At 46.3% G+C, this 27,953-nt stretch overlaps 2 protein-coding genes across 7 annotated transcripts; both read right to left on the bottom strand.

Moving 5' to 3' along the window:
* Positions 1-130: 130 nt before the first annotated feature.
* Positions 131-18,513, bottom strand: LOC118509620 (hornerin-like). 5 transcript variants are annotated; one of them, XM_036050461.1, is made up of 16 exons: positions 17,462-18,513; positions 14,727-14,916; positions 11,678-14,588; positions 11,207-11,291; positions 10,890-11,136; positions 10,471-10,807; positions 10,273-10,396; positions 8,885-10,193; positions 8,694-8,816; positions 8,435-8,635; positions 7,530-8,193; positions 7,284-7,446; positions 6,925-7,205; positions 5,846-6,855; positions 3,448-3,741; positions 131-3,378 (listed from the first exon to the last, which is right to left on the bottom strand). In XM_036050461.1, exons 3-16 carry the CDS (start codon positions 14,209-14,211, stop codon positions 3,305-3,307), a joined length of 7,446 nt encoding a protein of 2,481 aa, XP_035906354.1. In that variant the 5' UTR covers positions 14,212-14,588; positions 14,727-14,916; positions 17,462-18,513; the 3' UTR covers positions 131-3,304. The 5 variants fall into 5 exon arrangements, with proteins under 5 accessions (XP_035906354.1, XP_035906355.1, XP_035906356.1 ...); XM_036050462.1 differs by lacking the exon at positions 14,727-14,916 and having other exon boundaries at positions 17,462-17,750; positions 17,815-18,513; XM_036050463.1 differs by lacking the exon at positions 17,462-18,513 and adding an exon at positions 15,912-16,049.
* A 1,066-nt stretch (positions 18,514-19,579) lies between these two features.
* LOC118509669 (E3 SUMO-protein ligase PIAS2) lies at positions 19,580-27,803 on the bottom strand. 2 transcript variants are annotated; one of them, XM_036050657.1, is made up of 11 exons: positions 27,553-27,789; positions 26,256-26,419; positions 25,510-26,167; positions 25,180-25,420; positions 25,006-25,111; positions 24,793-24,921; positions 24,561-24,724; positions 24,342-24,436; positions 24,066-24,261; positions 21,699-21,779; positions 19,580-20,992 (listed from the first exon to the last, which is right to left on the bottom strand). In XM_036050657.1, exons 1-11 carry the CDS (start codon positions 27,592-27,594, stop codon positions 20,847-20,849), a joined length of 2,022 nt encoding a protein of 673 aa, XP_035906550.1. In that variant the 5' UTR covers positions 27,595-27,789; the 3' UTR covers positions 19,580-20,846. The 2 variants fall into 2 exon arrangements, with proteins under 2 accessions (XP_035906550.1, XP_035906551.1); XM_036050658.1 differs by lacking the exons at positions 19,580-20,992; positions 21,699-21,779 and adding an exon at positions 22,019-22,691 and having other exon boundaries at positions 27,553-27,803.
* Between the last annotated feature and the right edge of the window lie 150 nt (positions 27,804-27,953).

The following is a 27,953-nucleotide window of genomic DNA, read 5'->3' as shown; positions in this document are numbered from 1 at the left end:
TTATTATGTAGGTATGATTTTGATAGGAGCTATATTCATATTTATATATGCCTGATATTATACATATCCTTTCTATATTTATATATATATTTATATTTATATTTATACCATTTTGTTTTGTTTTGTTTTGTTTTTGTATGTGCGCGGATGCAATTTTCACATTTAGCAGATTTTTTTGTCTGTTTTGTCCTTTTCCTCGCGATTATGCGCGCCTGTCCGAGTAATAGTAGTGTCCACATTATTACTAGAATTCCAGTGTTACAATTAATTGTGTAATGTTAGCGTTATGATTAATATTAGGTTAATAGTTATCGTTATTTATACACATCAAACTTGCTGCATTGTTTTGTTTGTTTTCCCCCTTCCTCAGTGGCCTTATCATAATAAACATGGGGAGTGCGAGTAGCACGTTTCAGCACGACGTCGTCCTCCAGCTCCCCCAAAACCAAACCGCCCTAACGCTGTCCTCCCTTGTTGCAGGGATATCGTGTACACACAGTGTATTACACTGCTCGCGTAGCCATGGAGATACCAGTTTGGCCGTTGTTGTTCTTCCACAATCGAACAATTGCTTTACGCTAAATCAAGATACGACGAAGAAGATGATGCTCGCTTGTGTTCGATGGAGCGGAAGCAAATGTATTACACAACGGAAAAAGTACTTTTAATGTAGCACAAACACATAACGCACGCTAACAGACTGTGAACAAAAATGGAATTTTCCGCGGAGATACGTGCGAGTGCGGCTGGGCTGGGGGTTTACTTTTTCTTCTGAATTCTGTTTCAGGTATTATATAAAGCAATCAAATAATAACCCTCAACCCCAAAAACTAGCTTGCTTTCATGATTTGCAGCTAGTTAGGAAGGGGAAACACAAAATAAATGTGTTGTTTACACTGTGTGTTTACATCTGCTTGTTCGTTTCTTGCTTTTATAGCCCGCCATTTTGTCCGCTATTCCGTTGCCATGGAAATGCTTTCTTGAGTTCAGCAGCCGCAGCAGCTTTGCCGGAAATAATTCTTTTGAATACAGAATACACACGCACACAGAGAGAGGGAGAGACACACACGCATACATACATACGTTACTTATCGCAACACACGGTTCAGAGACTGTGGTTATGTTAGCTGGCTATTTACAGTACAGTACACGCATCCGATACACGGATTCTTCTTTTTAAAAAGCTTTTTAATTAGTCCAAAAGTGTCTTCTAAGTGAACTTACTTCTTAGACGTCGTGACGGCGGCGGACCCTTTTCTTCCGCAATATCCGCTCTTTGTCCGCTGTGTTTGACAAGTGTTTGATTGACTCCTCACTGGTTTCGCGATTCAACGATAAAACGATTCCACCAGCCAATTACCACCGAATAAGCCAGCGATTTCAACACAACTCCATGTTTGGCTACTCTTACTCTTCTGCTTTCTTGGCGGCTGGCTCATAGATCAGCCCAACATCGACAGATGCATGCATGGGAAGAGAGACATCGAATCATCTTACGCTGCATGCTTATTGTGTAGTGTATCGTGTATGTGTGGTTTCGATCGCTCACATGTGCAGCGCGCTTGTCAATTGCTTTCTTATAATATAGTATCTCTTACACCTAGTTTCGACCCACCAGTGCACGCCTTCACCAGTTCCTCACATTCATGTACACTATATGTTTGCCGCCGATCGCATTTTGCACCACCACACCACCCTTACCTTCCCTAAAACACATGATTGGGGTTGTTTTTTTATACACAATTACACACCGCCTTCCACACACACACATACGCATAATATACCGTGTCCCTAATTAGTTATTCGTCGGCTTTTCTACAAAATTGTACAACAAAATGCGCTTAAATTGGCCACAGCTTCGCAACAAACTGCACCTTAAGATTTAATCTATGTATGTGTGTGTGTGTGCGTGGTCACGCTATGTGATCGCTCTCTCTCTCTCTTCGTCTGTTCTTCGTTCTAACTCATCTTAATTTATGTCAAATCTTTCTCCACCGCCTACTACTACTACTAATTGCCAAACTCGCTTCGCTTTGTTTTTGTACAAAAATATACGTATGAATATATATATATAACAACACGAGACACACATCCACACCGGCCCTGGCCATGGAACGGGCAGAGAGTACAACATTCTATATTGTACATCGTGTATCGTCTGTTGTGTTTGCGCTTGGCGAACGATCATTCGTGGGCTCACTGAGAAAAACCATCATTGCTGTATCAACTGGCAGCGCAGCAGTGGCTTCATCCATTCGTTCGTAGATAATACTTGACAGTTATCACCGGACACAGTTGTATTTTCTGCTTCGACGCATATTTACACGGTACACCTTACCCTCCCTCCCTTCCCGGCATGCCACAACACACTCGAGGACCATTTGTTTTTTCCTACTAGAAATAACATTGATCTTTCCATCAGCGTGAATGTAGTTTCTTTTTGCTTTGCTTTGCATATATATGTGGTTAGAGCTAGAGGTTTCAACAATTAGCTTTCCTGCTTTCATTTAATTAGTCTCACAAAGTTCACTGAAGGGGGGGGCAACAGACAGGCAAGCGCTTCTCCAAGGGGGAACAAAAACAAACACCTCGCTAAACAATCTTGGCCCAGCAGCAGTCCGTAACTGCGGTTCAAGATGAAAATGTTCTCCTATCGTGACCAGGGCCCAGGGTATAGGGAAGCGGAACTAAGAAGGACCTGGACTTTAACCAACCGCAACAGGCTACATGCTAAAACTCGAACTCCGATTAAACGATTGCTGAAATGGTCTTCAGCTCCGAGTCGCTATACGGTTCCAGTCGGTCATGGCCGGCCTGTACTTTCATCCGCTTCAGGTCGGGTAAGCTGAACCGATGCGCCTCCTGTAAGCTCGCTCTATTCGCTCGAATTTTGCTACCCGATTACAACATTAGACATTTCTACCTTCGGAACTGAAGCGCACTGGTCCGCCTCTTCAACAACAACAAGACTACCAATCGTTTTGCGAGATGTAAATGATATTTGTCCTGTCGGTTGCTTGTTCTCTTTCCCCGAAAGGAAAATGATGCTGCTCCCTACCGCGTGTGGCCGATGATCGCGCGCTTAGTGGCGTCACACAGCCGTGATAAGAGAGTGTAGGTGTTTGTGGGAAAGGAGAGAGAGAGCGAGAGAGAGAGTGTGTGCGTGTAATGGAATCGTACAGTCGTACATATGTTTATCACATGCATCACGCACACAACCCTGCAACGGAAGGAACACACGCGGCTGCCAACCGTTGCTCGGTGCTTATCTGGCGACGGGCCGTTGATAGGGCCTTTCCTTGCTTCACTTGGTTGGCGGTCCGGTCTGGAAAGGACTTAGCACAGTGACGGCGGCCGCCTGTGGACTCGCTAGTACGGCTAAATGCGAAAAAAAGGACATGAATCCCTGGTTAGTGCTAGCCAATGTTGATCACGGATCAAGCTTACCTCCGTACGGTGCTTGAAACATCGGGTAACCGAGTCCCACGTGGGTGTGATGGTGTGTGTGCACGTGACGCTGTGGCGGTGGACTTCGAGTTCCGCCGTTGCCACCACCGGAGGACGATTGCTGTTGCGAACTGCCAGAACTACTTCCGCCACCACCGTGATCTTTGCCTTCGCCAGCATTACCACTGCCGCTGCCCCCGCTACCACTATTTGCTCCACCGGGACCACCGCTGGCACCGGTATTGCCACTATTTACACTACCACTGCTCCCGCTATTGCTATTTACTGATGATCCTGCAACGAATGATGATTTAAAGGAAAATTCATTACATTTTTATTAAACTTTATTTTGTGTTGGTTTTTCCTTTTCATTGTGTTCCAAATTATTGTTAGATGATTATATTCAGTCCAATACCTTGCATAATTTAACATTTCTTTATACGTCTTCGTTAATGATATATTTACCCGTGTTTTATGCTTTACAAAACAAACTCTTCTTCTTTCATTTTAACCACTTCATATGTCATGCCTGCCATTTCTAGCTTACTAGACTTTTTGATTCCGCATAGTTGGATGGTCAGTCCTCACACTATGGAGGAACGGCCCAGAGGAGGCTTGAGCCCCGCATCTGCCGTGTGAAGACCGGCGCCGCAGAAGCATCTACCACCGGGCCGCCCCAGCCATCGTATCCAGCCATACAGCGGTATCCCTGCGTTATCAATTGATTTTAAGCTACTAGGTGGCACCACCAGCGACTTTCCTAACAAACACTGAGTTAGGCAGCGGCGATGTACAGATTAGTGATGGGAATAACCACTCTGTAGCGTGAATTAAATCAGAGTGAATGAGTTATAATAGTGAGTTACATCTTATACTCACTCTTTAAGAGTTTATTCTTAAATAATGAACTCTCCGTGCCAACTAACCACTCACTCACTGCGTTTTAACTCACTCACTGCGTTTTAACTCACTCACCTCGTTTTTACTCCCTAGAGAGTTAAATATCGTATTGGCTATATCGCATTGGTCACGAATGGTTAAGAATGTTAATAGATTGTTCTACCAACAACCAATCTTTCGTTTCAAAATTGACCTCGAGAGGTCTCGGCCTGCCATTTCTGGCTTTCTGTTGATTCATTCCGAGTTCATTCCGATGCTCATGAACATTTTTTTGCTTGATTGACATTTTGCTATGCATTAACAAAGTTTTGCCCAAAGATCGCTTCAATATCGTATAATAACTGACGAGCTGTATAGCTGAACATTTTAGATCGGCCAGACACACAAGCGAAAGATTTACATAGTCTCTTTTAAAATAATTTATTTATGAACAATCTATCTTTACGGCTCGTTACCGTAATGTATTTTCTTAAATCATCGTGTGATCGTGACCAATGCGATATGCCAATACGATATTTAACTCTTTAGGGAGTAAAAACAAGAAGAGTGAGTAAAAACGAGGTGAGTGAGTTAAAACGCAGTGAGTGAGTGGCTAGTCGGCACGGAGAGTTACATCATTTATTTATTTATTTATTTTCGATTATGACGGCTTGACGCCGTATGGTCGAGAGTTAAATCATAGGTGAGTTAAAATAACTCTTCGTGATGATTTAAATCATCCAATTCATTGCTAAGATTTAAGTCATTCACTCATTCTGATTCAGTTTGCACATCACTGTACTACAGATAGGTTAGGCCAAAATATCACCCATCTGGGGACAAAAGTCAGCACCAACCACCAACATCAGTGGTTGAGTTACGCGGCTGAGGAAACTTCTCCACTCTAAATACACTGTCGCGACGGACGAAGCTGCGACTTCATAGAAGATTCTTAGTCCCAGCACTCACAACAATCTCTGGGACATGGGCTGATCATGTCAGGAAAATGACACCGGACAATCCAGCGCGTAAACTCTTTTAAGGACAGAGGAGGCGTGGTAGGCCCAAACTGATTCGTCTACCAGAACGGCCGGGGGATAAGCGATCGGTTGTAGCGCCGGTTACTTGAAGGCTACCTTATATGCGCGTAGGCATTAACAAAGCTTGATTTAAAACATATTTTAATGAGCCCTGATTTGATCAGTAAAAGTCAAGTCTATGCCCCAAGTTCGCGAAGCGGATCTCAATGAATGATGCTTTCCTTGGCAGGGTGAAACTGATGTCAAATTTTATTCTTACGCCTCTGTTTGAGAGGCGAATGCTAAAAAGCCTCGTAAAAAAAACAAAACAACAACAACAACGCCTCTGTTTGATTGACTCTGCACAACTGGCCATGTCCTAATAAATCTTATGGTTCAAAAGCCTCCTTTTGTATTCCAGTTTAAGTTTTAGTTTAAGAAACCACACGCTTAACACACTCGTCGTCTGTTAGGTACAGTGCAAACATATCAATTCTTACCTTGCATATGGTTGCCCGATGAAGGAGGTTGCGATGATTGCTGTAATGGCGGTGGCCCACCACCACCACCACCACCGCCGCCGCCACCTCCGCCACCACTACTACCACCACCGCCACCACCACCACCACCACCACCACCACCACCACCGCCACCACTACTAGCATTTGCTGATTGTTGTTGCGCGGCAGCAGCTGACTGTTGCTGCTGCTGCTGCTGCTGCTGCTGCTGCTGTTGCTGCTGCTGTTGCTGTAAAGACAATCCTGCGCTACTACTGTTTGGTGGAGGAATGCATAGATTAGGATTTTGGCAACCGGGTTGCTGCGAGAGATTGGGACTTGATACGCTTACTTTAACGCTGTTGCTGGTCGGGCTTTTCATTGCGCGCTCGCTCAGCTCGTGTATCTTGTGCGAGTTGTAGTACTGACTGGCGTGGTGCTGCAGCAGATCGAGCGCTTTCGTGCTCGGATTGCGCGACAGATCCTCGGGCGGGTGGTTGAAGCGCGGTATTTGCAAGTGGTACGGTGGCGCAGAGTACGGCGCGGTCGAAACCAGCATCTGCCGGTACATTTGGTGGTTCGGATCGAACCCGAACGGGGACGCGCTCATGTAGAGCGACGGTGAGTAGTACTGTGACGTTGGCGGTGGCGGCGGACCTTGCGTTTCCATGGTTGGCTTTTGTCCTTCCTGCTGCTGCTGCTGTTTGATTTTCAGGGCACTTTCTTTCTCCTCCTGCTTGATGCTGCCGCTACCACTGTCCGAACCTTTGCCCATGCCTTTGCTACTGCTGCCGGAGGAGGACGACGATTGGCCGGAAGAAGATTTGGAGCTTTTGCCCGAACTCTGGCTCGTTAGTGGTTGCCCGTGCAAGCCCGATTGCTGTTGCGATTGCCCGTGCGATGAAGGCGAGTGTGGCTCGTCTTTCGGATTAAGACCGGGCGGAAGCCCCGGTGGACCGCCGGGATGGCCTGCGGGTGGTGGATTACGTCGCTGATCGCCGTAGCTGAACATTCTGGAAGGAAAACGGAAATAGAATGTTAGAAAACCGATCAACACATTCCCTTTGCTTACGCCAATGTACCTGCGAAGATCTTCCTCTCGTGATGTGGGGATGTGGGACGGCGGTGGTGGCGGACCACCGGGTGGTGGTGGGCCAACGCCCAGCCCGTGTCGGAACATGCTACCATACGGACCGAGCGATTGGGGTGGCAGGGAAGGCGGTTGTTGATTTGGGCCAGCCTGTTGCGGATCTTTCGGGTGCAGGCCGGGTCCGTGTAACGGTCCGCCGCCACTTCCACTTAGGCCGGGTTCAGTCTTTATGTCTTTCGTAGATTCCGATTTGATGAGTTTCGAGGCCATAAGCTGGATAAGAAGAAATGGATTCAGTTGAAGCATTACGCTTCGACGAAACAATTGACGACCGTTCGCCTCGCCACTTACCGGAGAAGCACCCAATTTACTGTACTCGCTAGGGCTTTGACTCTCTTTCATTCGCTCTTCCTTGACTGTGAGAATCGGGCTGTGTTTCGAGTCGTCCGATATCACCGACAGCTGACCATAGCCAGCATCGAGCCCAGGGTAATTATACCCGGGTGGAACGTAGCTGCAAGTACCAGACGTTGTATACAATTAGCACGCATTCATAGTAGAAAGCTGCGGAGGGAGGGGGATAGGATATTCACGCACCTGTAGGGATAGTAGTGCGATAGTACTTTCCCACCCGGCGGGGGTGGTGGAGGACCAGCGTTTAGTATGGAGCCATCCTTCACATCGGGTCCGCCGGTCAGTGCGGACAGTCCGGCAGTTACGGAAGGATTCAGCATTAGCCCACCGGACGTACGCACACCATCTGGCCCAGCAGGTGGCCCGCTCGGTGCCAACGATGGCGGCGGGGGTAGTGCGGACGACGCAGGAGGTTGTGACTGATGCAACGGGTGTTGGGGTGGTCCTGCGTTGCTCGGTTTGTTCATAAGATCCAACGGCGGCTCCTTGTTTTTACTGTACTCGAGCGGCCCTCCAGCGACCGTGGCAGACTGCTGCGGAGGCGCAATGCTACTGGCTACACCGTGAGGTAAGGGGACCGCACCAATCGGCGGAGGCGGTGGAGGCTTATTCGGGCCAAGGTCGGCCGCCGTGGGGAAGTATGGACCACCGGGGGGCGGTGGCGGAGGTGGTTGCTGATGCGGTAAACCGGCGTAATAGGGATAAAGCCCATAGCTGGATAATGCACCGAGAGGACCGCCACTTGCCGCAGCAACGGGGGCACTGTTGCTAGGATTGTTCACCGATTCCACCGGGGCTTCGTTAGGTTTTCTGGTGCTTTCCGTCAGATGAGATCCTTTTGATTTTTCTACAAGAAGGACACAGGAAGAAGAAACCATTGTTAGCGGTAATGGTAGATCTTCTGTTTATGATATTTATTCGGTGCAGAATAGGAACCAAAAGGGCGGCCCGAAGGAAGGACCTGTCTTCACATGGTAGGACCGGAGTTCAAATCTACATCCTATCTAACACCACATGACCTTAAGAAGTAGTTAGGCCAAGCAGAGAGAGAGAGAGAGATAGGGAGAGAATAGGAAGCAAAACATTACCTGCTGCTCCCATGGGCAGGTCAGTCGCATCGGTAACGGGAGTAGAATCGTCACTGATATCACTGTAAGCAGGACTCTGCACGTCTTCGGTACGGTTGGCCGCCGACGAAGCCAGTGAATCGTAATCGGTGTTGGCGGAGGATGGACCGGGCGATTTGCGACTCTTCTTCTGCTTAGCGTAACTGTGCGGAGGTTTATGGGCTGAAAGTGACACGACTATTATGAGAAAGAACGTTACGCATTTTCGCTGCTATCCTACCTTCCGCGGGTGTCGAAGGAGCAGATGCAGGAGGATTCGACAACATTCCCATGTTAACTGCCGGCGATCGGGCTATTGCTGCCGGTGCATTGGCATTTATGCCTCCCGCTGCTGGCTCTTCATCTGCAATGGAACAAGAATCAGCGGTTAAGCACACCCGTGTCGTAGAGCATTTTCATGTTGATTCCTACCGTTCATTGGTGCTGAACCTCCATCGGTCGACAGATCGCCGGCGGTACTACCGTGAGCCACATCTTGCTGCTCATTGCCTCCAAGCGATTGTCCCCCCGAAGGTACAGCCGATGACGGGCTTTGATCGGTGGATGCTGGCTGATGCAGAATGCTACTTGCCGCAGCGTCTTGAGAGCTACCACCCACAGCGGAACCGCCGTTGTTGATTGTGCTGGCATTGGTTGTGCCAAGCGCAGACTGTTGTTTAGATGCTAAATTTTGTTGTGACAATTGACTAGACATCGTTGAAATGCAGGAGGAAGCAGAACCGGGCCCGGTTTGTGATGGTGACGGTGCAGCGGACGTCGCTATGGCAGAGCCAGAGCCGGAGCCGCCCGGCGCGGTAGACAGGGCTAGTACGAGCTCACTGTTATTGCCAGCCGACGATGAACCGCCGCCACCGGCTGTGCCCGATGCAGGAAGCGCTGTGCTGCCGACCACCATGGACAGGGGCGACGGAGCCGTGCTGTTGGTTGTGGGCGAAGGTGCTATTCGTTGCGGGGACTCGGGAGCTTGCAGTGAATCCTCATCCATCGAAGAGGCACTGCCCGCGTGTGCGTGGCTCTGATGGTACTTCAGCCCGTTGGCGTGCTTGTACTTTTTGCTACAGTCTTGCTCAGGACACTCGAGTAACACCGGCGAAATAGCACACGCTGCTGCCGTGCTGCTTTTCGCCTTTTTGCAGGCCGATCCTCCACCGCCGCCGGTGCTGTTGCCGCTCCCGCTGCTGCCCCCACCACCACCACCACCGCCGCCGCTTACCTGTACGTTCAATCCCGTTACGAGATTAACGATTGATGCGGTGTTCGGCGTGTGGCCGCCACCGCCACCGTCGGCGTTGGCTCCATTATTAAAACCATTGCCTCCAGTGCCGGAGCTGTTGTTGCTGGCCATATTTACAGGCGCCGAGTTTATCACATTATTGCTCATGGTGTTGCTCTGCTGTGCACCATTGTTACTGCCGACTGCTCCCGAGCCGCTACCACCACCACCACCACTGCCGGCACCCAGTGGGGAAGGCGACTCGTCTTTTGATTTGCGCTTTTCTGCCCGTGGCGGAAGGAACGCTACCGGGGAGGTCGACGGTGTGTTGCCCCCCGCACCGAGCGACCCACCGTTGTTAGCTGCTCCAACAAGAACAGCTGCACTGGCTGTGAGCGTAGGAAGTTTCGTGCTACCGGTTGCACCGCTGCTTGCCGCATTCGGCTCAATAATACCTCCTCTTCCTCCACGCCCTTTCGAACCACCATTTCTTAACTTGCTGTGCATCTGTAAAGTAATAAAAAGAAGGTTAAATCACGAACAAATTACTACAGCTGTTACTAAACCCATTCCCCTGAATGCATACCGAGCTTCGCGTTTCGGTGAAATTGCTTAGATCGTTCGATGGCAGCAATGCGGAACTGCGACCCCTTTTGCCCCGTCCTTTCGGCGTTCTCGAGTCTAATTCTTCCGTGGGGGAATCGCAAAACCTGAAGAAACACAAAAATGGCAGAATTTAAAACGATCTTCGCCTCTTCCAAAAAAAAGGGTTCGAATTACTTACCTCGGAGGTGCCCAATCATGCTTGGTGCAATCGATCAACGTTCCGACGTAGGTTTTGCCTCGCCAGGTAACGTTCACCACCAAAACACCGCCCTCCGTTTCATGCCAAACGATTCCCTCCAGCGTGACGGACGTGCCCGGCTCGCAAGGACCCAAACAGTCCGGCTCCGTGATTGTGCCAACGGACGTACCGACGCACACATCCACCATTTCCTTCCGTTCGCCCTTGTGGCGCTTGGCGGGCGGAGGACTCGCGCCACTTTTGTCGTCGTGTGCCGCAAGAGCCGCCGACAGGTTGGGCGAGGAGGATGCAACACCGCTGGCAAACATTCCCACACCTTTTGTTTTGTTGCGAGAAGAGGATACAGATGTTAGTTACCGAAAGTGATACGTTGCTGTGTGATTTGTACACCACCGTACCCATCATGTTTGTTGGCGTCGTTCCGGAAGCATCACCGGCAGCAGCTCCGACCATGGTTCCAGCCTGCAGTTGAGCTTTTAGCACACCGGTTCCGCCAGTATGAATGCTGCCGCTGTTGGCACTCGTGATGCTGCTGCTGCTGCTGCTGCTTGACCCTCCTGCTGTGCCGGATATACTGCTGCTGTTGCTGGCATTATTCCCACTGGAATTGTGTGTTCCCGCACTGGGGACATTTAAGTTAAGCAGCTAAAATGGGAGGAATGAACACGCTTTAATACGCATATGCACAGTGTTGAGCATTATATTTATGTTTTACCTTACTGATGTCCTTTCCCAGTACCGGAGGGCCAGGAGCGTTCGGGGTGTTGCCAGCACTGCCAGCGTTCGCACCCGTACCAACACTGCAAAAAAACACGATCGGTAAGCAAAATTGTAACAAACGTCGTAGTGCAAGAAGAAAGGAAGAAGCTTTAGTGCTCATTTTTTGAACGATTATAATAATGTATCTAATTTCTCTGTTGGACTATTTCCACGTCTGATTACATATTTCATTTCAATAGTATGTCATTGTCACGAAATGAACAAGTCAAACTCTGAACACTGGAGAGTGTGAAGAGAAACCGATCAGTTCGACATATCATGCCACGTTGTTGAAAACGAAAAGACCCGTAAAAGGTTAAAAAAAAGGTTAAATTCGATCGTACGATTTTGAGCCTAACCTAATAAATTAAACTGTATCCTCAAGCAAAGTAAAGGGGATGCTTATAATGAACATTAAAATATGTACCTTAAACTCCCTGGAATGATTCCTCCTGCTCCGATTCGGTGCGATGAGCCGAGTGTTATACTGCCACCGCCACCATGATCACCGCTGTTGCTTCCGGACTTGGCATAGACGCAGGACGCGCTGGAGCAGGGCTGCTGTTGAAGTAACCCGTTTACTTGTACATCGTGATTGACCACACAAATGCAATTGCTGCCACTACTACTACTACTACCAGTCGAGGACCGACTATTGGGCAGTCCGGCCGGACCAATCCCACCAATATCTGCTGGCCCGCCGCCACCACCACCACCACCACTAGCTCCTCCGGATCCTTGATGCTGCTGCTCATTTTTGTCCCGTTGATTGTGGTGTGTAGCTTTGTCCTTGCCCTTGTCTCTCCGGTGACTGCTGCTGCCGCGCTTGTTTGAACCGCTTTGTGCCGGTTGCTGTGGATGCTGGTGCTGCTGCTGGGACTGTTGCTGTTGCGAGGTAAGCATACTGGAGGAGCCCAGCTGCTGTTGAGCGCTGCCACTGCCGCCACCACTACTGCCGTTACCCCCAATCGTGCCCATGCTACCGGTGGACGACTGTGATGAATGCTTCTTGCCGGAGCTACCCAACACGATGCTACCGCCGGTGTTGATGCTGTTCCCACTACCAGCTCCACCGTTATTAGCCGCGTTGCCACTGTTGCTCATACTTAAACTACTGCTGTTACTGCCGTTGGGTGTATTGCTATTGAGAACGTTATTGCCACAGTTGACACCGGAACCGATCACGCCCGATCCGCCGGTTCCATGGCCACTGCCACCCGTTGACGAATTTAGACCCGAACTCATTACTCCTCCAACTCCTCCCGTTCCGAGGGTTCCTCCACCGCCAATACCCGTACCATCGGCATCAGTCGCTAAGTGACCGGTAGTTGTCCCTCCGCCGCTGACGTTCATCGACGGTCCACCACCACCCAGCCCACCAACACCGGCCGGCAACGATCCGGATGCGGTGCCTACCAACGACGCCGTGGTCATGCCTGTAACGCCAGTGGTGTTCGTTAGGGCAGCGGACGATCCGATGCCCGTCGTGCCGACCCCGGTACCACCTCCCGCACTTAATGTGGCCGTTGTGGGTGTGGTGCCATTTTGATCTGATTTGACAATTTCGTGCTTTGCTTCGGACGTTTTGGTGCCAGGTTTAGTGCGCTTTATCTTCATCTTAAGCCCCTTGTCCAAGGTTGCTTGATGGTCAACGGACAGTTTGGTCGTCGACTTGCTGCCCGAGCTGCTGGTAGTCGAAGACATTGTGGTATTGCTGCTGCTGCTGCCGCTTCCCGCCGGTGCGTTCTGTTTGCTTCGACTACCACTGTGGGTGTGCGAACTGCCACTGCCGGTGTCGGTGGCGTCGTTGCCCGAATGAGGTCTCACTCCTTGTGCTACAGAAGACGTAGGAGCAGCAGTGCTTACCACTGCAGGAGGTTCTAAGCTACCCGTCGAAGTATTACTTGAGGTACGAGCTCTACCCTGCGATTCTCCACCTTTCTCTGCTGAGCTCAAGCTGGTACTGCTGCTACCGCTACTACTATTGCTGCCACTCAATTGCTGCTGCTGCTGCTGCTGCTGCTGCTTGTGACGATGATGGTGATGATGATGATGGTGGTGATGGTGATGGTGATGATGATGGTGTCCCTTCGAGCTACTCGTGGCGCTTCCTGCGCCTGACGATGTATGCTTCTCTCTAGTGTCGCTTGAAACACTGGTCGGACTGGTTTTCCTACCCTTTCCCGAAGCGTCACCACTCCGCGCTTGATTACTTCTATGACTACTAGTTACGGACGAAATGACTGCTGTGGATTCACCACTACTGCCACTTCCACCACCGCCGGTTGATAGGAATTGAAGCACACCACCACCCGACTGTTGTTGTTGAGACTGCTGCTGCTGCTGTCTCTGCTGTTGTTGTTGCTGCTGCTGCTGCTGCTGACTGGCACCAGTCTTCTCAATATCGGCGTCTAGATCGATGATTAAATCTCCGATTCCCACGTCCCACTCGTTGTCGTCATCAAAGTTAGAATCCTTTATATCTGCCGCAGCTGATGACGCTGCAGGATTGACGATAGCCGGCACCACCCCAACAACACCCACTACCAGCGGGTTGTAGCTGCCTCGGTCCGAATCTCCCGACGCAGTATCAAGCTGCTGAAGACGATGTTGCTGATGGGCAGCGGGGTTCCCTTTGCTACCACTGAACGACTCGTTACAAGGGTTGCCAACGCCGTCACTGCTGCCGCTATTGCTCTTGCTACCGCTAATACTAATAAGGTTGTTTCTACTACTGCTACTACTGCTGCTGCTGCCGCTGCTAGTGCTGCTGTTGCCTCGTGTGCTGTTGCTGTGGCTGTTGGCGCCGCCGCTGCTGCTGCTGCTGCTGTTACTGGTGCTACCGCTACTTGTTAGATTATTAGCTCCTTCGTTATTGCTATCAGTTCCTTGATTCATTAAGACCACCTTGTTCTGGTGGTGGCTGCTGCTGTTCGCCTCGTTGCGACTCATTGAATCCATGCAGTGAAAGAATGCGGGGCTTCCGCCGCCAGCGGGCCCATCAACAATCTTTGCCACCGGTTTGCTCTGGTCACGTTAGCGGCGACGTTCGACGACAATAATAATAATAATAATAACGTAGACCGGAACGCTTCACACAAAGGCTCTTTCTCAGGTTGTATGCAGCCAACGGGCGATTCGGTTGTCCTTTGGAAGAATTGTGTATCGTTTACTTGTCGCTCGGTTGACGAAACTGTAGATTCGGTTGAAATGGCGCACGGGTAATGATAGCAACTACTACGATCGCCGTTTATAACTTGATCAACGTTCCAGCTATTTCGCAGTTGGGCAACAGTCTCGAAGGGCCACGGCCCTTGGGCCAGCAATACCATTTTAATCTAAAAATAAAAGTAAAATAAACCAATACAGGCGTCAATAATCATCATAACTCAATTTCGTACGTGCTTTTAGCAACGAAATTAATAATTTTACTTGTATTTTTTTTAACTGTTAACCTCTTTCCCAAAATTGCTTACCGGACAAATGTATTGATCTTTTCAAATGCATTTGATTGAATACAGCAGCATAATAGCGCGCCTTACTTCTTCTTATCTACGTTGATTATAACTGTTTCGGGTTTACTGTGTTCCATCCATTTCGTTTCGTTTGTTAACACTTAAATCTTAATGTTAATTTCGATTGCTTATCAATTATGCACAGCTGCGTCTAAAATTTACACAAATGATAACACTTAATTATTTGTAGATAATTGACAGTAGCTTCCACTTGCATTATGTTACGAATATTACTGTCCTTGGAGTATGATAACATAACAATTTTTATGCACAATCTCATCAACATTGAAATCTGCGGCACACAACAAACATACAATAACACACATATGCTGCAAAATCGTTGTTCTTAAACGCTTTAACCACAATAAATTCGATGCCACAATAAGCTCGATGTATTTGTGTTAAAATTGTAGCGATTAACAATAAAAATATTCAAGCACACCGAACACCAACCACAGTTGGTGGGGTTTCCGCACAGCAAATATCCCTCCTAATGCTAGCGGTCGTTGGGTCGCCCTTTACAGGATATACAGCCATACAAAAACGTAGCATAGAACTAGTGCTTTCTCATGCACACATCTTCACCCGATGGCCAATACTACTCTCCGTCTCCGCGGTATTATCGTGCAGCGAAGATCCCATCATCGTGCATGGTATACCGCATCATCATACTACACTACTACTACCACACCACCGAAACTGCTTGCTGCTGCAAAACAACACACACAAACAACGCTCGCGCACCTATCAATCTCGCCTGCTCTCTCTCTCTCTCTTTCTCCATCACACTCATTCTCTCGCACACACGCAGATTCACGCTCTTTCTCTTTCTGCTGTACGGCCTTTCTTCTCCGCTCGTGACAACTTTTTCAACCAATTTCCATTTGTGCGTAGCAAACAAACAACATTAGAATTTGCCTTTCCATTAGCAATTTCACATCACAAGGCTACCATTTAACAACCGTCACCTACACACAACACACGCGCTTTCCATCATCAGGCTTCCACCGAACGAAAAACAAGAAACATGAAGAATCGCTTATTAATTACAACCGAACGCACACATTTTGGGGGACGAGAGCATTTGCAGTGATTTTCTGCTGTCCGGAAGCAGCCACACATTGAGCCATGTATTTTAATGCACACCTTTCACAGCACCAGTAAACGATCCGATTGTTGTTTCTGTGCACTTTGGTCACCGTTTTGCTACATTCTGTGCACGGTTTTACCCTCAAAATTCGTCCATTCATAGCCCTCCAGCAGCACCCCAACCAAAGTGACGCGTTAAACTGTGTTGTAATAAAAATGGATACCCGTGCATTCTATGTTTCTGTTTTCCTTGTACAAACACACGACGGGCCCGCTGCTGCTCACTAACACACGCACAGGCGCGCGCGCGTCAGTTTATACTACACGCCGGCCGGGGTTGAAACGAATCGCGCGCGATACCCGTAGCTTTTCGCGCTATCATCCTCCTTCTTTTTGTTGCTACTCGTTACTACGGAATGCGGCAACTTCTACTAGATCCTGATTCAATCAGTGGTACGCAAAACAATTACAATGTTGGGAGAACTATCCCGATGGAACGAACCGTTCGAACACCAGCAACACATTTTCAATCCTGATTGAACGCTCCTTGGATTGAGATTGAATAACACACATAAAATCAAACAAGTCCAGAGAGACTCCGGGGATTCGCGTTCGTCTCGCTCAATTGTCTTCCGCAGCACAGGGTGCCTCGGAAACCCGCTCCTTGTGTCCTTTTCCTTCCAGAAGAGTGTAGGGTTTTTCTGGAGGAAACCTTGAGGCAGTAAATTGTAGGACAGGCTTCAAACGAACTCTACTCTTCCTGGTGTTTGTTCTCCCTTTCAAACATTCAAATTCATTGTTTAATTTGACATGTTTGCGGATTTGATTTGTAAACGGTGCATGAATCAATTGAATCATTACTGTGTATATGCAATTATATTGAGTAAAATAAGAATAAGGAAATTAATTCAAATTTAAACACAAAATCCCGTTCTCACAACAGTGAACTGCAGACTGAGAAAGCATGGCAAAGTGCGAGTCCTCATAAATTTAACCGTCTGCGTTCCCCTGGCCCGAGAATCCGAGCGGTCATAACTCTCATGATCATGATCGTGCGAAAATTATTCTCTAAAGAAATGATCCTATTGTGAATTCAAAACAGTACAAAAATGTGATGCTAGCGAGAGCGAACTATTCGAAGCAAACGCAGTTCCTCGATGTTGGTTGGAACCGGCTTGCTCAACATCATAGCAAACACTGAACGAAGAATATAAAAGACGATCAACGAACAGGATTAATTCAAAATAGTAGAACTTGTAAAGAGACATAAAGAAGCATAAAGTTGTTACCGCAAACATGTTAGATTCCTTGAAGGATTTTATAAACAATGCGATAAAACAATTCATGATTGTTCCATCCTCGAGAATAATCCAGCTTGAATCCTAAAAAGCACGCACATTAATACATTAATTTAATTTGTCTTGCATACGAGAAGACGGTCCCCGGACGGGATTTGCATCCCGGTCCTGCCGTGTGAAGGATCTGGCACCGTTATCTTCTCAGCCACCGACCATATAATCACAACAAACCATACTTAATTACACTTAATTTACAAAAATATCCTAAATTCTATTTTATACCAACCAAAGTACCCTGTATGAGCTTACCTCTATAATATGGATGTGATGATTTTATGTACTGGGTCAATTTCACATGATACTTTCAAAAGCCACAACAATTTGATATCCAGAAGATTGATATTTCGCTGCTGTTCTAGCACATCCTCCGCACACGGAACACGTTCTTGGAAGAAATCACTGCGCACACATTATTATTTGTAGTCGGCTTGCGATACATTCCCATTGCATACTACAGGGACATTAGCGCAATGTTGACGGGAACTTTGCACACTACGCACAACCGGCAGCAAGAGTAGGCCGCGAAACTGGCAGGAAGCTGGCAGGATCAACGATGCATACAGATAATATAAGCACGTACACACACACACGCACACACTTACACACTTGATGTACACCGCGATTCGGGCAGGCAGAGATACACGCACGCACACACAAACACACGCTCCCATACACACACACACAGAGCAAACTTTACACTTGCATCTCGCTCCCTCTCCTCCTCTTCAACCAACCCCAGGAGCTATTATATGACGGGCTACTTTTTCTGCTTCTTCGCTGTGCGTTGACTTTTTCACACGGGAAGAAGGCTCACTGATCCATGCAAAATTGCCTGTCGTATATGCAACCCGCTGCGCTATAGCACACAATTATCACACACGCACGCACGCACGCACACACGTTTTCTTCGCCCCCGGGGGATGCACTTTTCGCACTGGAAAATGGATCGCGCACCAAGGTTCCGGGAAACGCTTTGCGAACCACCCTCTTACTTTTCACATAGATACGCAGATCCTTTACCGCAGCAGTCCACTCGGGGTCGGGGAAAAAGTGCACCAGCGAAGAAGACGACGATACACACTCGCTGGTGTCGAACGCAAAATCGATACACCCGACAACTCGCCGCGCACACAACACTGACAATTTCCACAGCGGCCGTACCACTACCGTTGTTAGTGCATCGCTTTAGCTGCTCTATTCAGTCATTTTTGCACTCTTTATTTACGGCTTGAAAAATTACCGACGGCTAAGCTCATGGCTATACAAATATGGAGGAATGAATCCTTCTTTGCACCTTGGCCCAACTCAAGTGATTGACAGTTGGACGGTTTGCGGTTTCGTTTATGCGATGCGCTTGGGTTCTCCACTTGTGGTGCTGCGTTGTGCGTGTTTCACCACATTTTGGCCGTTAGCACCACATGCACGGAAAGCTTGTGCAGTATTTGAAGCTTTCCCTGGGCGTAGAACGATGAAACATCAAACAATTGAAGCTGATCCATTAAGTTATTCTCTCCGGTACTTCATTTTGTGACCTGCCTTTTTCAGTTGCGAGTTTTGTTCAAATAACATATTTTTTCTTTCAATAATAGAAACAAGACAAGGATTCTTAAATGCTGCATTCTATGGCTCGATGTTATCTTGTACGACCTGAACTGTGAAAGGTCGTACAAAAAGCAACAAACGTCGTTCGAAGTTCGTATGCATCGAGCGAACCATCATTGCCCATTATCTTGAGGGAGTTGAACGCATCAAGCAAGTTTTGGTGTAGCAATGTCAATATGCAAGTATAGAAAATAAGCCACAGAACTAAGAGCAGTAGTATGCGAAACCGTCTCCCCACACGCAAGACTGAGTATGATTAGCTACGATTTTAACCGAGCCATGAAAGCTAGAAATGGTAGGCCAACAACTTTTTCAGATGTAGAGCAAAAAAGAAAGACTTACCCGGCGCCACAACCGATATCGGAGGCCATGGTGTGAAGGAGAAGTCCGTCGTTAGTCGATCGTTTCAAAAGGGAATTTCAGGCGCACGTGTCTCTTTTATTGCTTCAATTCAGTTAGGAATTCCCCCACGCATCCTCTGACCATGTACCAGAACTGCTTTATAAGGTTGTAGTATCCCCGGTTGTTGACTTAGAACTGATTGTTGCATTAGATTTGTGATCGTCTGGTCGGTCTGCTGAAGATTCCATCTCCAAACCACGGATGGTGCCAGGTTGAGGCGACGGGAACAGTCAACTAGATAATGGATTGTGCAGAAGTTCCGCGGAGTTGTTTAACGGTAAGATTCAAAGTTAATGCTAAATAAATATGTCATCTATAGCTTAACGTCCGATTCCACTCAAGCAAAACACGCTCGAAATGCCATTCTCGGGTAATGCATGTAGTTTTTGTTTATTTTACAATCTAAATCTAATCTAAACATCAGAACAAAAAAAAATTAAACACAACTAAAAAAGTTAAGAGAGTCGCACTCCATACGGAACGAACAGATCGTGTAAATTCCATGGCAATGTATACACGAACGACGAGAGTTCCGTTCGCTTGCGTAAGAAGTTACTTGACAAAGGTCGTCCTACATAAAATAAAGTCCCCTAACGTGATACTAATGCCTAGGTTCGGTAGGAGCATTTACATAGAGTCAGCTATTTCTTCATAGAAAAAAGTTGCATAAATTATAGATTTTGCATCAAAACTTACTTTAAATCTAAATCGAAACTATTACGCTCTAAACGTTGCCTAACTTTACTGGTTTACATGAAGTTTCCCTATAGTATATGCATTCAGCTGTCTCCATTTGTCCAAAGAAAGGGATAAAGAGCCTGTGTTGATGTGTCCTTTCATCAGAGACATTTATTGGTCCAAAGTTGTACGAAGAGTAGTTAGTTCAGTTTGCATTACATTCTCATATCCGTTTTTAACAGTTTCGCAATTAATCAGCGCCAAACACAAAAAAAGAAAGAATCAATTACAGTTACAGCATTCCTGCAATTTTTTTTCCTCGCGCCCTCGGCTAAAGTTTAGCGGAAAGCTTTCCAACGCCAAGCCGTCTTATGGCTCACAATTGAAAAGGTTGTTGGTTGTGGTCCTTCTACTAAGTATACCCTGTGTAGTCGAGTCAAGAATTCTTTAAACTTCAGATAAACACTGAATAGCAAAAAAAAAAAAAAAAGGAACAAACAAGAATGATCAGACCATTTCTGAAGCAAATCAATAGCAATCTTCTTTGACCTTTGACCTCTGTTGTCATATGATATCCTGCGTGCTCAACTCCCTTCCCAGTGCTATGTGGCGCTTTAAACGAAGCGCCACATTCGCCCAGCCAGTAGGCACATCTCGTATGGATAAGCAAAAGTAGCAGCACACAACACAATGTTTATAATACTAAAAGATCCTTCAAATAATCTATCGCACTTTTACCGGTGGTGATTACATTTTTTGTGTGCAAGGGAGGGGAAATAGACTGAATGTAAGAATGTTTTTTAACCATAAATCATTATTTAGTTCATGTAATGGTTGTTTTGTGTTGCTGCTTCCTCGGTGATAGAGCTTTGATGGGGCTGAATGTGAAAACGGGGAGTGGGGGTTTGGGCGAAGAACGAAAGGGATGGACGGACGGACCCACTCTTATGGTTTACCGATGTAACGCTAGCGGATTGATTTGGAAATTGCTCATTTGTTCGTTGGACCCCCCTCCTGCTCCGTTTCCACCGGGAGATTCTTGCTGGTGATGGTGGTAGTGGTATGCAGCCAACGAAGGAGTGGTTGTTGAAGACACATCTATGAACGATCACAAAAAGATATCACAAAAGTTCATCATTAAATGAGACAAGCACTACTACAACTGTAGACTACGAAATTCTAGTGACAGATACAGAAAAAAACAAAAATTATGCTAACCCAAACCCCGGTCAATGAAATTTAAATACAAACTTGTAACTGCAACACAATTACAACCCAAACAGATCGGAACTATACAACCATGGTCGATGTGTGAAATGTTGAATTGATGAGAAATCTTTTGAATGATCGTATGGTGTGTGGCTGCTTAATTTGTCTTGTTTTCTTTGTTGGATTTGTGAACATTTTTTTTGTTTTATTCTCAGCGTATAATCGTTATGTATTACCGTGTACGTGATCGGCTCTCGGACCTTGCAAAGTAGCTTTCTCAATCTAATACACATTTGTCTCCTAATTTACGTCAAGTTTGATGTCCGTTTTTAGATTAATCTACGGGCAAACTAAGATCAACGAAATGCTAGAAATGCCGAGGCCGAGACTCAACCCTGTCTCCATTCTTACTTTCCTAACTACGACGAGTGCCAATAACAAGCTCCCCGCGATGTTATTTCTAAAGTTTTCTTATAACATTTTTTTTAAATTAATTTGACCTGTTTTACAATTGGAAGTGGAAGAAGTTATTCTCACATAGAACGTCTGAACAAATTTTACATAAAAAATAACGCTTGTACATTTTATAGCATACCGTTACTTCCGTTGTGCGTCGGATTCGGTGTCGAGGGTGGCGATGGCGAATCGAGCGATATTACTGACGAGGAAGGATCTTCTGCAAGGTACGCAAAATAGAAAAAAAAAAATGAATTTTATAGCATTATACGTTCCTCTGCATAGTGGAGCTAGCTGCATGGTCTTATTGAATAAAAAAAAAAACGAGTGTATTAAAAGTTCAACAACAGCAGCATTTTTTCTCAACTTTTGCACAGATCTATTGCGAAAATAATCCACCACGTAGAACCATCATGTAGTTCCTTGAAACTTGTGTCTAAATCCAAGTGTAGTGTGCATAAATAATAAAGAGTTATGGTAGTTATAACTTAGATTAGAATGTAAAACCTTATAAGCTGAAAAATTGCATGAATATTTCATATAAAATGAGTCAACCAACAAAAAACTCACTAATGATTATTACAATGAAACACAATACATTTTGCTTCATCTAATGTCCACCACAAATGTAGGCCGTTCGAAGGGTACGGGGCAAAGGAATGGTGTGTCGCAAAAAAGAAGTTGCAAGATACATTAGTTTTATTATTATGCATGAACATCTATGAGTGTATCACACATATACACAACAATCGCGTCGCATTGTAATACCCTGGTACGATCATCAAAATCTACCTTCACCTCAATATACTTTACAACTGAATCAAATGATAAGAAGTGTGCCTCCTCTTCCGTCATGTTCTCCACAAACTCAATTTGATCATTTCACTTCCACCTATATGGATCGATCGCTTGCTCTAAGATGGCGGCGATCAGTTTTTTTTTCAGTTCACCCTTAGGGTGAGTACTCTATACACACACACACACACAGACACATCGGAAGGATAACTGTTGGTATGTTATGGTTTGTTAGTAATGTCTCCCTGTGTGTTTTTTTTTTATTCGTTATCTTCATCGTTATCTAGTATCTCTTCGCTGATGACAACACTCTCACTTTCCACGGGCTGTTGTTTGTCTGAGTTTTGAGAGAGCGGTGCCAAAGGAAAGCAAGCAAAGGAAAGAGAGAGAGAAAGATGAAGAAATAATCGACAATTAGACACAAATGCAATTTTGTCGCTTTATTGGTAGATTTTTGTTTTTAAATATTGTGTTCGTGTGTATTGGTGTAAGTTTATGTGCGTATACACTTGGGGAGAACTCAATTTAAAAAAAAAAAACTTTAAAAAAAACAACAACAGAAATGACTATTTTGTTTACGGTTGCGCCCGCTTCTGGGAAATATTTAGCGAAATGTTCGCTAAGACCATCGTGTTTTTCATGGAAAATTGAAGAGACTATTATGAAGAAAAACGATGATTATTCACTCGATCACAACCGCCGTTCAGAATCACTTGAAAAAAAATGGTGAAGGAGCGAATAAGCTTAATGTTTGGGCATCCAATAGACACTTGTTTCCAGCTGCAGTCGCATTACGCATCGTTTGCTTCGATTTGCCGTTACCATCGTGATTTGTGATTCCGATGATCGTCATGTCGCGCAATCGATGGTGAAAGCACGCAAATCGAAGCAAACGGTGCTTGCTTCTGGAAACAGATGTAAATAGGATCAAGAGTCAATCTTTCCAGTTTTTACTAAGTAGGATGACAAATTGGTTAAGTGACAGAAAGCTTCACGAAACCCGAAATCAATCCACCGAGTAAGGTATACTGAGCTTTTTTATGGGCCTACAGGTTTGTGTTCTTTTCTATAATACAGTAGTGCTAGACCTGTGTTGGGAAGTTGGGATGCGCCAACCTTACAATCCCGAATTCGAGTCATCGGATTACATTAGTCCTGATGCGCACATAATATATGTTGACTATATAAGAACAATCAACACGCAGCTATAAAGCAAATCTAACGCTTCAAATAAGCGCGGATACTTTATTCCAGATGACCAAATTCACCCGAAATAGTCCAAGCGGTCGAAACGTTTAACACTTTTCAACTAGTGTGAATCGAGACAAAAAGCACAACTTGGGTAAATTATCCGAACAACTGAAATTAAGATAACTCGTACATGCGTATTAGGCATAGTAAAGATGCTTCCGGGTGACGGTACGGTTGAAATTTGAATTGCGGAATGTCGGTGTAAGTGCTTAGAAAACGTATTTCCGATCATGGACAGATGATACCGCCGCTCAACCGATATAACCGATGCTTTCAGCAGAATGAGCGTACAACAATACACAAACTCAAATTTGTCTCCTTTTCTTTAAAATCATCCTCGCGTTATCAACGAACGAACCAATCAATGTACAATCTATGCAACTGTTAACATACTCCGAGTGGTGTTCGTATTTCTGTGTTAAAAGCTAAAGTAATCGGTACTACACTAAACTGTACTTACCGTTAATTTTCGAACGCGTCACTACTGCACCGGCGCTAGCCGACGAGTTGCCTGTGGCAGCAGCAGCAGCAGCGGACGTCGAGGACGCGGACGACGAGGGATTGTTGCTCGAGCTGCCAGCTCCATTTGTGCGGTTACTGGTTTTCTTTCGCTTGGAAGGAACTTCATCATCCGAGTCACTCAGTGTCAAATCCACCTGTTGGGGAGAATGGGGGAAAAAAGCAAACAGTTTGTTCAATAAATCATCGTCGTACATTTTTTTTCTTTTCGTCATACCGTTTCACTGGAGGTAGTAGTTGAGGTGGGTTCATTGGTCGAGATGACGGAAGTTTGCGACACAATCGGTTTCGGTGGATCCGTCGTTATTACTTCTGCAAGAAATCAAACAAAGCAATAGCATTAGGAAGGCTTTCGTGTATTTCATTGCTAAACAGAGACTTTCAAGTAATGTTTTCAAATCAATTACTCAGTAATATGTAGTTAGTAAACACTTACCCACGTCATCTGATATAACTTCGACCTTTTGTACAGCCTTGCTGGGCGACCCATCGTCCGAATCGTTCTGCTTGACGCGTGTACTCCATGAACCGTCGTTGTGGAGCTGAATCTCTGTATCTTCGCTCGAAAGTTTGTTTGAAACCAGCACCTCTTGGAAGTACCTTTAAAAAATCAGAAAAAATGTGACACATGAGAAGTCTTGTGTCTCCAATGCCTCCGTCCTACCTACCCGTCAATAACTAAATTGTTGTATATGGCCGGCTTGTCACAAACCGGACAGTTCCATGTAGGTTTGCGCTCGTTCATCTGAAGGTACAACGACGCATCAAAGCACTGTAAGTGGGAACACGTGGAAGAGCTGCAAGTGTAAAACAAGCGGGAAATCAGATCAGAAAACAAGGTTGGTGGGCCACCGAAAAAAAGAACGAGAAGTTTTACTTACCGACAAGGGGTGGTCATGCGCATCTTTCCCAGTGGACAAATTAACGACACTTTCAGCATCGTTGTCGCGATTTCACTGTCAGCATCCTCGTTCAGTTTTTCTTTGACTAAAAAATAAAAAAAAGTCTTGTTATTGGATGCGCATGTTGCTAGCTAAGCCTAATGATATGCTTACTTAATGCTCGTGTGTAATCTGCCGCTTTTACACCCTTCGTTTTCAGCCTTTGAAGCAGTTGTGCTGAGGTCAGCTTGCGCACCAGGTAGCAGGCGGCTGCGTAGCCGCGGTTGTACTCCGTGCACCAGGACACGGCAATGTGGTTTGCGACGGTCGGAGATAGCTTCACTTGCGGTGTAATGTTTACCGGTCGCGGAGGTCTCTTTGGTTCTACGCCGGGTTTGTTTGTGGGTATAGGATTCTGGAAATAGAAAGCATGAACCGAAGTACATTAAATTCACATATTTTCTCCCATTATGCGTTCTCTCGCGCCTTTTAGTTTGTGCTTACCGGCAATGGACACAGCTTGTTGTTCACTTTCACCACAATGTTGGGAGGGAAATAATCTTCCTGCTCGCAGGTTGTTTCCAGCAGACAAAATCTCAGCTGCACCTGTACAACGTGCTCCATCTTGTTTGGATTGCTGATGTCACGGTTCAGGGCGATTTCGTTCGCCTGCTGTGGTGTTAGGTGAAAGTAAAACGAACCCTCCTGCACTCGCTGTGAAGTGTTGCTAGGAACCAATGTGGCCGGTTTCAGCAAGGTGGCCATGACGTCGAAAAAGGCCAGCTTTTTTAGTTGTACGTCAGGATATATCGGATAATCGCCGTACCCCGGCACACCGATACCGTTGGTGTGCACCTGCCCGACGCGGTTGTCACTCTGCACGGCATTTGCATACTGCTGCTGGTACATTCCCGCTGCCGTACGTGTATTGTTGGCACCGTGAACGTTGCTGTTGCCGCTGGCGGCGTTGGTTCCGACGGAACCGTTAGTACCACTGTTAAGGTTAAGATGTCCACCCGCCGCGAGCAGCGTTTGAACCGCTAGCGAATTACTCTCGACCGACTGCAGCACAACCTGTGGCAGTAGCGATTGGTTCACGCTGCTGCTGCTGCTGCCAGCTGGGGCAGTCGTCGAAGTTAGAAGTTCTTGAGTCTCTTGCTGACTGAAAAGAGATAATCAAAACAATGCGCATTACACTTCCGACGCTTACTGCTGCAAACTAGAGCAGGAACAACTCTTCAAAAACTTACGCCTTTCGATGAAGCTCACGAACTCGGTGCTTGAGTACGGGCACGTTTTGTCTTACTAAACTCAGCACGCGATCCACCAGGTCCGATTTGCGACCGCTTCGACTAATATTATTTTCACCAAGTAACTGTTGTAAATCGCAGACTCGCAGTTGGTGTACCAGTTCCTGGAGTGAGGACAATAGAACCAAAACCAAAAAAATCAGACACACTAAATACAAAGAGCAACCTCAATACTGTTGTAGCATTCTACATTACAACATCAGACCACGATTCCTATGAACCGTTATCCAAAAAAAAACACCTTGTTGTTGCGCCATTTTTGTTTATTTCATACACCAAACATACACGACGCCTCTTCCTCTTGCTGCACAGAGTAGCAGACCCGGCGTGGAAGAAATGGTTGTTGCTTTTGGCCTGGGCAACAACCTAGGTCGGGGAGTTTGAGACAACTTGTGTGGTACCGATTTTATGACCAATACTCACTATTCCATCGGAACAAATTGTGCCTCCATTATAGCTTCAGTAAGCTGTGCTGTAAACACAGCAACACAGTCTTAAGCACACCTCGATTGCTTCGATCAAAGCAAATTTTTGCTTTGCCTACCACAAAACTGAACTGACGTCGAGCAACTCAACCTCGCGAGACCGAAACATGGGTTCCGTACGGTATATACAAGCAGAAACAACTCACACGCACACTCCGAAACACCATTTATGCGCGCAGCAGGCACACACACTCTCAGGGGCCACATACGATCGTACAGGCTTCTGCCGCCTGTTTCTCACACTTGGTTAAAAGTGTGGTTTGGATTCTGTGTATTGAAATTAACACAAGAAAAAGGAAAAAAACACACTCTCACAGGATGTTCCTAGAGACGCTGGATCCGATGAGCATGCACACAGGCAGACTGATGCTACTTTGCTCAATCTACCGGTGTTAAAAGCGTCTTTACAACGTTCCTATCGTCGTTTATCAATCTAATTTCAATCAAAGCAATAAACACATCGCGTCACCAGGAAGTAACTTATCCTGGCCGAAAGAGACACCCCTACATCACCGATAGTTTGGGCGGTGCAAGCTTTTATCAGCAAAATGCAAAATCGACACATTCGTGGAAGAAAGTGACCGAGGCGCTTCAAATGATCTCCGCCAGATTCTTGTTGATCATCGAATAGAGACGCTTTATTTGCAGATTACTTCGATGCTGGCCGGGGCTACGATTCTACACTTTCTTTGCAAGCCCGAAGCAATTGCTTGCGATGCGATGTACGGGGGCGCAGGACGACATGGACATACCTTGAGCTCTGAAAATTCAGCGGCTTGCCGCGTCTTTCTCATCTTCTACCGACTGCTGTAGTGGAATGTGCATACGCGACAGAAGATTCTCTTAACGTTACATCGATTCGGAGTACGGGATACTGGAGGCATACGGTACAAATAAAATGTTCAAATAACAGTAAAAACAGAAAGCGCACTGAACTTCTCGCACAAGAAGAGAACCAATTTCATTCAGCACGCACACGCAACCAATTGACAGCTGACAGCTGCAAAGCGAACAAGGCAACGAAATCTTGCGAGCACACAACGACCGGTTGAGGTTATTAGAAGAGCGAGTTTTTAAACGCGATTTCAACCGTTCAGTTTTTGAGAAGAAACTTTACGACGTTGTATACGCGCGCGATGATAAATGAGTTGTG

Source organism: Anopheles stephensi, chromosome 3 (genome assembly GCF_013141755.1).
Source record: "Anopheles stephensi strain Indian chromosome 3, UCI_ANSTEP_V1.0, whole genome shotgun sequence".
NCBI lineage: Eukaryota > Metazoa > Arthropoda > Insecta > Diptera > Culicidae > Anopheles > Anopheles stephensi.
The sequence above is the reverse complement of the archived record's forward strand: the minus strand, read 5'-3'. Positions and strand labels throughout refer to the sequence as shown.

Coding starts and splice junctions, on each gene's coding strand:
- LOC118509620 (XM_036050461.1), bottom strand. CDS start 14,211: ATGGATTCAATGAGTCGCAACGAGGCGAACAGCAGCAGCCACCACCAG. Junction 8,636..8,693: donor TCCTTCGACACCCGCGGAAG/GTAGGATAGCAG, acceptor TGTCACTTTCAG/CCCATAAACCTCCGCACAGT. Junction 3,379..3,447: donor GTTTCAAGCACCGTACGGAG/GTAAGCTTGATC, acceptor TTTCGCATTTAG/CCGTACTAGCGAGTCCACAG.
- LOC118509669 (XM_036050657.1), bottom strand. CDS start 27,594: ATGAGAAAGACGCGGCAAGCCGCTGAATTTTCAGAGCTCAAG. Junction 25,421..25,509: donor ACAAGCTGTGTCCATTGCCG/GTAAGCACAAAC, acceptor TTCTATTTCCAG/AATCCTATACCCACAAACAA. Junction 25,112..25,179: donor AGATTACACACGAGCATTAA/GTAAGCATATCA, acceptor TTTATTTTTTAG/TCAAAGAAAAACTGAACGAG.